Source organism: Cordyceps fumosorosea (assembly GCF_001636725.1).
Source record: "Cordyceps fumosorosea ARSEF 2679 chromosome Unknown scaffold_5, whole genome shotgun sequence".
Lineage (NCBI taxonomy): Eukaryota > Fungi > Ascomycota > Sordariomycetes > Hypocreales > Cordycipitaceae > Cordyceps > Cordyceps fumosorosea.
The window spans coordinates 884305-897007 of NW_017387305.1; the positions used below are offsets into that span (position 1 = coordinate 884305).

Here is a 12703-nt window from a genome sequence, read left to right on the forward strand (position 1 = left end):
TGGAGAAGAGCAGGTTTTCCCCCAGTCGTGGCGACTGGGAACTGAAGTAGACACTGCACGCGCGGACCCAGCATGGGTCAAGGGAGCGTCTCATGTGAAGTAGGGGTTTAAAAACAGAAAGATAAATTTCATATTCTTGCAAGATAGAATTGGGTAGAAAATCGCATGCCTCATGGTCGCGCTATGTAGGTTGCTAGACGCAGTTCCCAAGCTTCCGCTCTCAAAGCTCTGTTGCCATGTAAGCAAAGCTGTTTCTTTATATCATGGAGATATTCAACTGGGACATTCTCCCACGACATTTGCAAATCAGTGCACTGTTTGATGTCAAAAATTTACGGGCTTTGAGATGTTGCACATTGGATATTCCAAATTGAACGCTCTCAAGGTCCTACCTAGACTTCTCAACAAACCTGGTGTTGGCGTTTGCACGTCGAGTTACACAACATGAAAAGCCATTCGCTACCCCGCTTCAACCAATTTGCCAGCTCAAAGAGAAAAGCGCTCGAGGTGCCAGATGTGCGGGAATACTTTGCTCTCTGCACAATGTGTACGTTTCAACTCATGTTCTCCTTCAACTAAAATTCCATCTATCACCGTGAAAGAACGAAAAGCTCTATTGTCACCATTTGGCTCAGGCCGCGTGGCATGGAAGCAGGATCGTGCTCCGGCACACCTCACCTGAAAACGAAGGCATCTTCGACTTCATCCTCCTACTACACAAAGCATGTGAGGGGACTGGTCTACGCTAGCCAACAAGGACGGCGTTGGACGTCAAGATGTCAACAGTTTTCTTGACTACGCTGGGCAGTTCCTTGTACACTTGGGTAATTACTACGTAGGTTCGAAATGCGTGGAATGACAGAAGAACCAGTTTTAATAGAGCATAGGCCGATGGGAACTGCAAGGTAGTCCCGCGAGTTTCCGACTATGCCATTCGCAAGAAGGCGAGTATCTCGCCTGTAACGACTTCTCTGCTTGACAAGATTATCCACCCCGTTCTCGCCACACACCGAACAGCTTAGGCTATCCGGGTCCTGGCACACAGTCAACGAACTACCTTGGTCCCGAAGGTACCACAAAGGGGGAGATCACCGCGATCGCCGAGATTATGGACAAGAACTCGATCGAGCCTGAAAACACTCGCCTTACTAAAACAGTCGAGGGGAGTGCTCCCATCCTCCATATTCTACAGGCATCCGCCGAGACCTCGTCGGCTACCACTGAGTTGCCTGGAGGCGACCATGGGCTGACCGTGCGTGTTGCACCTGGAGATCACGCAGCCGAACTCTTCAAAGTCTGCGCATCTCTCCAGGAGGCTGCCAAGTACACGTCGAATGACACGCAGGTGAAGATCCTGAGCGAGTACGTCGAGTCCTTCACCACCGGGAGCATCGATGCGTACCGCAAGTCGCAGAAGACTTGGGCTACCGATTTATCACCCAGGGTCGAGAGCATCTTCGGCTTCGTAGAACCGTACCGGGATCCACACGGCGTACGCGCCGAATGGGAGGGGATCGCATTTCTCGGACAACAACTAACATGGGCAGCACTTGCGTGTTGTGCGAGCGTTGTGTGGGATGGTGTCAGTTTGCCGAATGTATGAGTCCTTCCAGCTTACCCCTACTGAAGCTTGAGCCGGGCCTCTGTTGTCAAGGGCTCTACTGACCGCCCTTACAATATAGCGATATCCGCGAGACGTGTGGCTTGGAGGACGAGGCCAGCATCCCAGATTGTCAGCGCAGGTCTCCCCTCCACCCCATAAGTGTTTCCCTGATCAGTAACACCAGTCATCTATTACGTGTACCTGACGATCGGGACCAAGGGCATCGACGCCCTCGCCTCATTCAACGCGGAAGACCAATCTTGGGGTGACCAGCACGCCAGGGTAAGCCCGCTCCCCCTGCTCAGCGACCGGACCGAGACCACTAACAAAATCTAACACTAGGGCTCGTTCGCAATTCTGAGGCACTTGCTGGAGGATGGTGGCTGCACCATCGCCGTCGATCACTCGGAGGGAAACCTGCACGTCCGCGTCGATTGCTCCAAGATCCTCTCGCACGGCAAACCTTCGCTGGGCCGGCTGCTGCTTCGCTTGCACGTTTGGCGCTGCGCTGCGGACAGCGAGGCGTGCAGGGAGTTCTACGGACGGTTGAGCGCCGTTGACGGCCCGTTTGAGGCTTGGAGGCAGGCCGCCATAGCAGCGTGGTCGAACGAGAGCTCATCGCTCGTGCAGTTAGAGCCTGGATCGAAGATTGTACAGCCAAATACCATTCTTGAAGGGGATGGCCGAGTGGTGTTGAAGTTGTATGACGCCAGCGATGAAGACATCATCCAGTAGTTCGCAGACAGAGATATTTGATGTTTTTAGGATTCGGCTCCTACTTCTAGTGGTGCGGTTTACCATGTTAGTTGCATTTCATGGGACTACCCGCCGGCACCACAACTAGGAGGTATGTAAGTGAGGCCGGTTCGCTTCGGCAGGCTATATTTATCCATCTAAGGACACGACGCTTTTCTTCGACAATTTCCGACGAGATATTCACTCCTTCCTTCCTAATGTGCATGTCGATGGCCATAACGTAAAATTGAAACTTAGGGCTAAATCCTGCGGGTGGGCTACACGGAAATGATCGCGCGAACAAGGTACGATGTTGCGTGCTTCTACCCTCCAGCAAATCACCGCCTTCCTTCCGCATTTCCGCTCTTTGCCTGCATCCTCCGACAATCAGGCGGGGATCACTATGCAGACAGGCCACAACAGACGATCGTGGGCTGGGGCAGGGTTTCTGTAAGACCCCTTTGTTGTTTGGCCGCCTCCTCCGAGCCTTTCCTACATCCCCCGTCAGCATCATCGAAGCATCTGCCTGATGGCTGCCATCTAGTCTCAACGCCATCATGACGTGATCTATCGGCATGCCAATTGGAGATATCCGACCCAGCTCTCGCAGCACATGACGGCTTCGGCTTGCATCCTGCATCGAACTATTGCCAATGTGCCCAGACTATGGCTGTGGGCGTAAATTTCCGACGACGCGAACCCTGTCGTTTCGAGGCTTTCTCATCCAGTCCCTCGCAGGACGTCTGCACCATGCAAAACGTGGTAGCCTTGTCTCAAACAACAATCACGAAACAGGGAAGTCTTGGTAATTTCGGTCAATTAAAAAAAGGTCCCGCCTACTTGGTACGAATATCGCGCAGCGCCACGGAGTATCGCTGCAAAAAGGGAAAAAAAATCAGGCCGTACAAGTCATGAATTTCTCACAGCGAAGCTACCACGCCAGCTTTGTCCTGCCCTCCTCAATGTGAATGCCAAACTGCTTGCTGGCCAGCCCGTAGCTCTGGCCCACCGCCTCGCTCCCGTAGACGCGCATCTCCTTCTCGTACGCCGCCGTGAGGCCCTCCGCAAAACCCCCTGCCTCGCCAATCAAGCGACCCAGCAGCGCCGAGTCCCTCAGCGCCGTGTTGGCGCCCAGCCCGCCCGCCGGAGTCATGCTGTGCGCCGCGTCCCCTATCACCGTCACCCTCGGCTCGTTCGGCCACTGCGGCACGCCCGACGGGCTCGAACACGTAATCTTCCAGAAAGCCGCCTCCTCCTCGCGCATGCCGTCCACCAGCGCGCGGAACCGCGGGTGCCAGCCCTGCGTCAGGTCCTTGGCGATGGACGCCGCCACGGGCCCGACGATGCTGTAGTCGTCGTTGGGCGCGCGGATCGTCCCCGGGCGGCCGGTCATGGTCCACCCGAACACGAGGCTCGGGTCGTCCAGCTCGCCAGGCCGCACGTTGGTGATGATGCTGACGCCGTCCGGCCCGCGCAGCGAGAAGACGCCCTCGCCGAGGCCCCGGAACGACGTTGTCGGCGCCTGCCCGTGGATGCCGCGCGCGCCCGTGTCGTACGTCTTGAGCCGCCCGCCGGACACCTGCTGCGCCACCTTGGAGTAGATGCCGTCGCCGGCGACGAGCAGCGCGCCCTCGTCTGACTTGCTCCCATCCTGGAAGACGGCGCGAACGCCGCCGGAGGTCAGCTCGTAGCCCGCGACTCTCTTGTTCCACTGGATGTGGCTCTCCAGGCCCTTAGCGAAGATCTGTCGCATGTCGCCGCGCGCCATGCCAACCACCTTGCCGCCGCGCGAGGAAAGCCCGCTGCCGACGGTGAGCGTCTCGTCGATGGACTCGCCGGTGACGGCGTCGAGGATGGAGAGCCCGGCGCCGCCCGTCTTGCCGCTCTTGCTCCAGAAGAGATCCCAAAGCTCGGGGCTGAGAACGGACTCCACGGCGTCGAGGCCCTCGACGGACAGCCGGAGGCGGTACCCTTGCGCGCGGAAGACGAACGAGGAGTCCCGCTCGAATATTTGAAAAGGGATTCTGGAGCGTAGCAGAGATTGGCCGAGGAGCAGGGACGAGAGGCCACCGCCCGATATGAGAATTGGCTTCGCCATGGTGAGTTCAGTGTGTGTTGCGTGACTTGTTTGCTATGTTGTTGTGAACTAGAAGTAAAAAATGAAATCTACGGCTTGGGAATTTATATTAGAAGCTGGAGATTGATTTATCAACCAACTCGGACAACTTTTCGTGACCCGGATCCGGCGCGGAGAGCGAGCACCGATGGGTGGCCTTGGTGGGTGAAGCTTAATTGTAAGCAGCCGCGCGGGAGGGCAGCTACAATTGTCAGCCAGCAGCATGCTTTTATTAGTGCGTTGAGAGCTGTAGCTTTGTACTACGCGTCGATCTGGAGGCATTTCCGTAGATTACAAAGCCAATGTCAGAAACTTGACAGATATGCTTCTTGTTTCCTTGATTTCTCGGCTATCTACCTACGAATGCGTTCTGCGTATCGTCATGGTAGAGTCGACAATGAGGTACTCGCGACTCCGAAATTGACAGCAGCCATGGGGCCTCTCAGTCCGAACTCAGCTACAAGTTTCCTGCGAGCCAGGATGGAGACCGCCAAGTTGTGAGTGTACCCACACTGCTTCCCTCAAACACTGAGGAACAGGGCAAGGTGCTTGATCTATCTCGCGAGGTATACATTCGTGGAGAGGCTAGAGAACTGCTCGACACGTCCTCTGCTCCGAATGCATGGGTGACCAAGCGCGCAGCCAACCATTCAACGGTGGATGCATGTTAAACATGGGGATGTGATGTCTTGGCCAGGACAAGGTTGAAGCCGTTGTGTGAATCTCCGACCCCTATTATTGGACTCCATCATCAAGCAACATGTGTGACTGTGGGTTTCGGTTTGGCTGCAGCAGGCAGAACAAGAACAGGTGGACAAGAAGGTTGGCAGGCTGGTATGGAAGGAAGGCGCAGTGGGGGCCAAGATAAGGTCATGCAAGTGGCGGAGGGCTCCTCTGATTGGCTAAGATAAGATAGCCACATCCCGCTATTGGTGCAATTTAAGGCTACGCCCATATTTAGTACGTAGCCCCATCTGCAAAGCAAGCTGGTGATTTCTAAGCAGGCATTCCGTGTACCCATTTGCGCGTTGGTAGGGCGTAGAAGTACCGCACCACATTGTCTCGGTCCGCCAAAACACAATGAAAAAAAGTGACATCGCTACGTTACCACAATACCCGCTGCAGGGCCCACCCAACCCAAGCTGTCCTCGTGCTGTTCGCGGCGGATAGGGCGCTGCGGCCGCCTGGAATCCTCGGCAATACTCACTTGGTACCACCCCCCAGCCTATGTAGAACGGTATCGGAGCCCCTCGGCGAGCGAAAAAAAATCCGCACCACCAAGACACACAGCATCCCCTGCCGACATACTAAAGTTAATCCACCACCACGCCCCGCGTTGACTCTCTCCGCAAGCACCCACGAACGCTTTCTCTTCCACCATCACAATCCAACAAACACGGCATCTGACGACCTCTCCGCCACGGATTCCATCTCGTCGATTTTTATCACGGATTTTCTGTTCTTGCAACACGATTGCGACCGATAAATCCGACCCGGCCTTGCGCGACCAGTAACCGTGCGACCCTACAGAACTTGAGACAGTCATTGACAGGCCTGATTTGACGTCTCCCATCCCCGACGACAATCCATCAATAATCATCCGAGAAAATCGTCAAAAATTACCAATCCAGACGCAAACCACCATCACGACCAAAATGTCCAACTACAACGGTCGGCACGGACCTAACGTGTCCCATTACCTTCGCGACCTCAACACCATTTCTCCCCAAGAAAGCTCCGTCGACGAGAACTTCAACATGGAGAGTGACCTTACTCTCTTCACAAACACCGAGTTCTTCGACTTTGAGACGGGCCAAAACACCGATTTCCAGGCCCAGCCCGTCAAGGAGGTTGCCCATACCACACCCTCATCCGACGATGTGAGCGCTGCTCCGTCTGTCATGGGCGATATGCCCAACTTGGACTTTATTTCCAGTATGTATCTTTCACTTTTACGTCTGTTTTTGTCATTTTGATTTGCATCTCTATGCTTTTTACCTTTCTTGCCCTGTTCAATCATGGTTACGCCATATCTACTGCCCAATTTGGGCCTGGCTCGTCACCACTGTTAGCGCCTCAGAAACCTGGTTGCAAACTGGGTGACTGGACTGGTTCAGCTTCAGCTTCACCCCTCCACTTGCAAATCAGCCTACACCACGCCTGCATCTGTGCCTCTGGCACAATATCCCCGCCTCTTTGCAAATTGCGACATGGCACTCCGGCGCGCCGTTAGGAACAGCCAGCTGTTCCTACCAGCCTGTCAAGAGCGTCTCCTGCGCTGCAAGTGGGGCAAAGAACAGGGAGTCTGGGGCTTACAAATGGCGGGACCGATGGTGCAATATCTCGTGATGCCGGGGCCCCTCAGTCAACACCACCCAATCTGGCCTGGGCCGCACGGCCTCGGTGCGATGAACGCAGATCGAGGGCCGTTGATAAGGTTGTCATCTTGCTATAGCCTTTTCTTCGGCCCCCGACCTGTCTGCTATCTACTGCTTTTTTTCCCTTTGCAAACATCTCCCGTCTTCTCTCTACTCGCAATTGCGGTGCTTGCCTCTGCGGCGGCACAATGCTATACACCACAGATCGCAGTTGACTAACACGGCCGCCTCCACTAATAGACGAGTTTGCCTTCAACGAGTTCAACAACACCTATGCGCCCCAGATGAACACCTTTGCCGACGCCAACCACAACTTCCAGCCTCTGCAGCCCAACCATGGCGCCCAGATGCCTCACCAGAACCCGCAGTACCACGGCGCTCCCGCCCGGACGGCCGAGGTCAAGCACAAGGCCGAGCCCATTGCCCCCCAGACGCAAGCCATAAACTTCGAAGAGGCCTCGCGCGTTGCTGCTGAGGAGGACAAGCGCCGCCGCAACACCGCCGCCAGCGCCCGCTTCCGCATCAAGAAGAAGCAGCGCGAACAGGCCCTCGAGAAGTCTGCTAAGGAGATGCAGTCCAAGGTGACGGACCTTGAGAACAAGGTCTCGCAACTTGAGACGGAGAACAAGTGGCTGAAGAACTTGCTCGTTGAGAAGAATGAGGGTAACGAGGACATTTCTGCTCTCTGGAAGGAGTTCACAAAGCAGGCCGGCAGCAAGCTCAACAAGTCTACGGGGTCAAGTACGGCCACCTCCGCAAAGGAGGAGCGGTAGCTTCGCCTATCCGTGTAGTGGCTTGCCTGCCTCTGCACACCGGACGTTGCAGAAAAGTTAGAATGCTTTGAACCTTTGCTACAAGGACGAAAGCTGGCGTTGTTTTCCTTCTCGGTGGATCCTTCTGGTTTCTCGCTATCTTTTTTCTTTATTTCTTTTATATATGGGAAGGATGTTTGATTTATGTCTCCGGAAGGACGGAGCTTTGGTCTCATCGGTGCATGAGCTGGGCATGGGGCGGTCATGGGTACGCGACAATGGAGTAGACTGAGCAGCGGGCGGTCTGGCTTGAACAAACTGTGGGACAACTATGACGATAGACTCTGGTTGGCAGTTGTGGAACGTGTCTAGATGAAATATGTCTTATGATTTGATTGCCTACTTTTTCATATATACGCGATATATATACGTTTATCTGTCCTCGGACTTCTGTGGAAGGTTGTTGAGAGGTGAATTAGATGCAAGTGAGGAGAAAGAATACAAGGCATCAATTTTTAGTTACTTTCATTATTCAACCTTGATACACAGCTCATGTGGTGGGCTACATTCATGGTTTTTTTTTTTCAACATGGTGAAGCAAAGAGACCGTAATTGTCTACAACAAAATATACATGCATGCCCATACGAGGTACACATAATAATGCCTTTGTACAAACACGTGTATTATCATATTGTCTTTATCAACATGAAACTGATAAAATGACAACTGGTAAGCTACATCTAAAATTCTCATTTTACATGTTTGTTCTTGCAATCATGGAATTATCAAAACCGCCGCCCGGTAATGAAGCCAAATATCAGCCGCTATTCTAGTATACAATGCATCATTAAAGGGTTGTTTCAATCCTCACGGTTTCCATTCGCGCCCACTCCTATCCGTCTGTCCGTTTTGGATAGATATCTCTTCCCATCCCGGCATGCACTCACAAATCATTGCGCGCCGCCGCCCGTGCCCTCCTCCTCCTCCTTGCGCTGCTTGAGCGCGTCCAGGCGCTGCTTGTTGCGCCGCCCGACCATGCGCACCGTCGTCTCGCGCTCCGCCTCCGTCATCTCCTTCCAGTTGGCGATGCGCGCCACGGTGCCGTCGACGTTGACGACGAGCGGGCCCAGGTCGGAGAGCTTGACCGTGGAGCCCCCGCCGCTGACGTCGAGCGTGATCGGGGTGCCCTCGCCCGGTGCGGGCAGGCCCTGTTGGCTTTTCGCGGTGGCGGCGTCGTCGCCCTCGTTGGTGCTGTCCCTGGATGACGACGACGAGTACTGTGTTGCGGTAGACATGGTGAAGCGGCGAGAGGGAGGGACAAAGGGGCGGGGGCGGACGGCAGACGGGGTGGCACAGCGCTGTAGGGAGTGCCGGGCGAGAGCTACAAAGATGGCGCAGGGCATTGGGCAGTGCGATGATGTTTGGACTTGGCCAGAGCTGCAGATTGAGAAGTGGTCTACTGCCGTGCGTGCTGTTCTGCCGTGCGTGTGTTGTGTTGCCTGTGGCAGTGATGTACCAACATCACAACATTTGAGGCTGGCAGAAATGGAGCAGTTTTTTTCCATGGGCTTGGCGATTCTTAGCTGCAATTGGTGGGTTGGGTTAGCTGCCCCGATGCGCCCCCGGCAGCCAGGGTCCGAGACAGGCTGTTGTTGTGCAACCTCGAAGAGCCATTCTACTTCTGCGTTGCAGGATGATATAAGAAAGCCCAAGGCTCAAGGGGTGTTAATTGGTACATCGTCTCACTTGTAAGAGACTGTTTCCGTCTTTGTCTGGCTGTTTTGTGCAACTCTCTTGGACCAGCCACGTTGTCATTCATCCGATGCGATGCCACCAGTGAGACTTGCAGTGGAGCAAGCTGGGGGTGACCTGCAGTGCTTCTGCAGAGCTTCGGGATATATGTGAGGGGCGCAAGTCTGTCTGTGTGTAACGTCGTGGCTTTTTTCCTGAAGCATAATGACGACTCATATAAGACAAGGCTCGCCGTGTTTCTTTTGTACAGAGCTATGGCCAGCCCTTGGCGTCATAGGAGGCCGCAATGTGAACAAAACAAAGGTCGGATGGAGCTCCCCGTTTCGAGCTTTCGGTGTACCAGACAACCAGCATTGGTACTGTCCTTTGCTTGCGCGCTCGGGTCGGAGCTTTTAATGCCTCAAGCAATAGCATCGTGATCAATTTCCGGATTGGCCCGAAATCGTCTCCAAAAGGTCTGTTATATAGCCTCAGCCCCTTTTAATGAGACCGAGAGGGTTACCGTAGGGTCCGGATTCGCCATGGATGCACCCCAGCTTCGAGGGACCGGCCCGCGGATGGCGATCACCACTTGTCATGCAGCTAGGCAGACAGCTAGGGTAGGTGAGAGGGAAACAGTGAGCCGGTTTTGTCACCGAACGAAGCCAATTCCCGTCCTTGAGTCCCCGATGGCGATGGGTTGTTTGTCGCTATTTGTGTCTTTCAGCTCTAGGTTCGGACCATTTCGCTAGTCATTAGTTTTGGACCAGAATGTGGCGTTGTGCATGCTCACCCGGTTGCTTTTGGTCCGGGCCATCCTGCCTGTCCCGTGTCAACGGACCCTGGCCGTCCAACACGTCCGACCCCAGCATTGGTGGGTGCCGAATTTCCGAGCGGTTTTGTGTGTGATACGGAGTACGTATACAGAGTGTGCTATGGCAGATAATTGGATGGTCAGTTTAGACGTGCGTGCGTATACGTGTGAGAAGAAGGCTAGCTGATGTTTGCGCTGTGCCATGGATATGACAAAAACAGCGCATTGTGCAGACGAGGTCCATCATCACTGGTTGGCAGCTGGCGGTTAGAAGCTGGCAGCTGGCAACGGCTCGCGTTTGATGCTTTGGAGGGGCTCACATTAGCAAAGCCCGCCTAAAAAAAACTACATGAATAAATAAAATAACTAGACCGCCCTCCCCCATCTTACATCGAGCCACCCTGGGCCCTCACCAGCGAGCGCTTCTTTTTTTCCATGACTCGATTCCCCGCGTCCTCCCGTCAATAAACCTCTGTCTCCTCCTCTATTTCTACGTCGTACTTTGCTTCTTCATCATTACTTCCGTGGCTCTCTTAACGCCATCTTACTTCTGACCTTGTCTCCCGTCACCCCAACAGTGACGCCGCATCGCGAAACGCTCCAAACGCACACCACCGCCACCACCACCATCGCCGTCACTATGTTTAGCGGCCGCAAGTTCTCCTTCAACCGTCACACCGGCGCTCCCAAGCCCATGGCCAGACGTTTCTCCAACGCTGAGCCCGGTTCTAACGGTACGTCAATCTTTTCTACAAGGTGTTTTTGTTTCCGCGCATTGCGACGCCCGACGTTGCTGCCCAGCCCACCACGTCAAATCGGCCTTCGTCCAACAAGCTACCCCGCCAAAGCAACTGCGCAGACAACGCCACCAATGCGACGCAGGGCGAGGCAGCCACCAATGTCTCCCAATGCAGCCCAGTCATGTACAGAAAGTCGGCGGAATGATGCTAATATTGTCCTAATACAGAGGTTCAATCCAAAGTCCACCGCCAATTCCGTAATGCCCACGAAGGCCACATGCCCCATGCTGGTCTCGACGCCAGCCGCGCCTCCACCGGTGTCGTTTGGTGCACTGAGCGCGCTTGCGAGTATGGCTTCATGGAGCACCCCGAGGAATGGGCCAATCTCGGCCAGGGCGCCCCCGAAGTCGAAGATGACATTGCCGGCTGCTTCCCCCGCCCCAACACTATCGACATCTCCATGGCTGCTCGCGAGTATGGCCCCACAGCCGGTATTAAGCCTCTCCGCGAGGCTGTCGCCAAACTCTACAACGAGTCCCACCGCAAGGGCAAGGAGAGCCAGTACACTTGGGAGAATGTCGCCATTGTCCCCGGTGGCCGTGCTGGTCTGATCCGTATCGCCGCCGTCCTTGGCACCTCGTACCTGTCATTTTTCTTGCCCGACTACACGGCTTACAATGAAATGCTGAGCTTGTTCAAGAACGTATGCCGAGCCTCATCTATTTATCCTGGCCATGAAGATCACACTGACAATATTAGTTTGCTGCCATTCCCGTTCCTCTCTCCGAGGACGATGGCTACCATATTCACCCGAATAAGATTGCCGAGGAAATCTCTCGCGGTACATCCGTCATCCTTACATCCAACCCTCGAAACCCTACCGGTCGTGTCGTCGCGAACCCCGAGCTTGCCGAGATCCAGGATATTTGCCGTGGCCGTGCCACCTTTATCAGCGACGAGTTTTACTCCGGCTACAACTACACCAGCAACTGCGACGGAACCACCATCTCTGCTGCTGAGAACGTCGAGGATGTCGACGAGGACGATGTCCTGATTATTGATGGCCTTACCAAGCGATTCCGACTTCCTGGTTGGAGAATCGCGTGGATCCTTGGTCCCAAGGGTATGTAAAACCTCAAAGGCCGACTGAGCATGTGCTGACATATGACGATAGAATACATTAGCGCGTTGGTAAACCCGTCATCTACAGAGACTTCGTGATACTAACCATTTGTAGCATTGGCTCTTGCGGTAGCTACCTTGATGGCGGTGCCAACCACGCATTCCAAGAGGCTGCTCTGCAGTTCCTTGACCCTAACCTTGTCCAGCAGGAGATGGTGCACCTGCAGCGTCACTTCCGCGACAAGCGTGACTTTGTCGTCAAGCGCCTCCGCGAAATGGGGTTTGTCATCAAATACGTTCCCGACTCTACCTTTTATCTGTATGTTCTTCACTTAGGTCGACGGGGGATACTGGATCTCATACTAACTTTACACTACACAGCTGGCTGAACCTGGAGGGTCTCCCCGAGGCCATCTCTGACGGTCTCAACTTCTTCCAGGCCTGCTTGGAGGAAAAGGTCATTGTTGTACCTGGTATCTTCTTTGACCTGAACCCTTCACGCCGTCGTGATTTGTTTGACTCGCCCTGCCACCACTTCGTGCGATTCTCGTACGGCCCAAGAATGGACGTCCTGACCAAGGGTCTGGACAGGATTGAAAAGGTCGTCACCAAGTATGTCTCACACTCTTCATGCCACCGCTGCTACCGCAAGTACTAACGTAACCTGTAGGTTCAGGAAGCAGGCCGCGGAGAAGCAGGCTTAGGCTTCGA

The 12703-nt window shown here is 54.5% G+C and overlaps 5 protein-coding genes across 5 annotated transcripts; 3 read left to right on the forward strand and 2 right to left on the reverse strand.

Moving 5' to 3' along the window:
* Positions 1-1108: 1108 nt before the first annotated feature.
* On the forward strand, positions 1109-2338 carry ISF_02981 (dipeptidyl peptidase III; the record flags this gene model as incomplete). The annotated part of the gene is made up of 4 exons (XM_018846587.1): positions 1109-1473; positions 1683-1732; positions 1788-1885; positions 1946-2338. 4 exons carry the CDS (start codon positions 1109-1111, stop codon positions 2336-2338), a joined length of 906 nt encoding a protein of 301 aa, XP_018706315.1.
* Positions 2339-3269: 931 nt separating this feature from the next.
* ISF_02982 (FAD-binding domain protein) lies at positions 3270-4436 on the reverse strand (the record flags this gene model as incomplete). Its single annotated transcript, XM_018846588.1, has 1 exon — positions 3270-4436. The coding sequence occupies one exon, from the start codon at positions 4434-4436 to the stop codon at positions 3270-3272; it is 1167 nt and encodes a 388-aa protein (XP_018706316.1).
* A 1673-nt stretch (positions 4437-6109) lies between these two features.
* Positions 6110-7605, forward strand: ISF_02983 (Regulatory protein cys-3; the record flags this gene model as incomplete). Its single annotated transcript, XM_018846589.1, has 2 exons — positions 6110-6389; positions 7073-7605. The coding sequence occupies 2 exons, from the start codon at positions 6110-6112 to the stop codon at positions 7603-7605; spliced, it is 813 nt and encodes a 270-aa protein (XP_018706317.1).
* Positions 7606-8535: 930 nt separating this feature from the next.
* Positions 8536-8880, reverse strand: ISF_02984 (hypothetical protein; the record flags this gene model as incomplete). The annotated part of the gene is made up of 1 exon (XM_018846590.1): positions 8536-8880. One exon carries the CDS (start codon positions 8878-8880, stop codon positions 8536-8538), a length of 345 nt encoding a protein of 114 aa, XP_018706318.1.
* Positions 8881-10770: 1890 nt separating this feature from the next.
* ISF_02985 (aminotransferase) lies at positions 10771-12696 on the forward strand (the record flags this gene model as incomplete). Its single annotated transcript, XM_018846591.1, has 7 exons — positions 10771-10864; positions 11098-11573; positions 11630-11993; positions 12045-12057; positions 12108-12311; positions 12374-12604; positions 12663-12696. 7 exons carry the CDS (start codon positions 10771-10773, stop codon positions 12694-12696), a joined length of 1416 nt encoding a protein of 471 aa, XP_018706319.1.
* Positions 12697-12703: the final 7 nt, after the last annotated feature.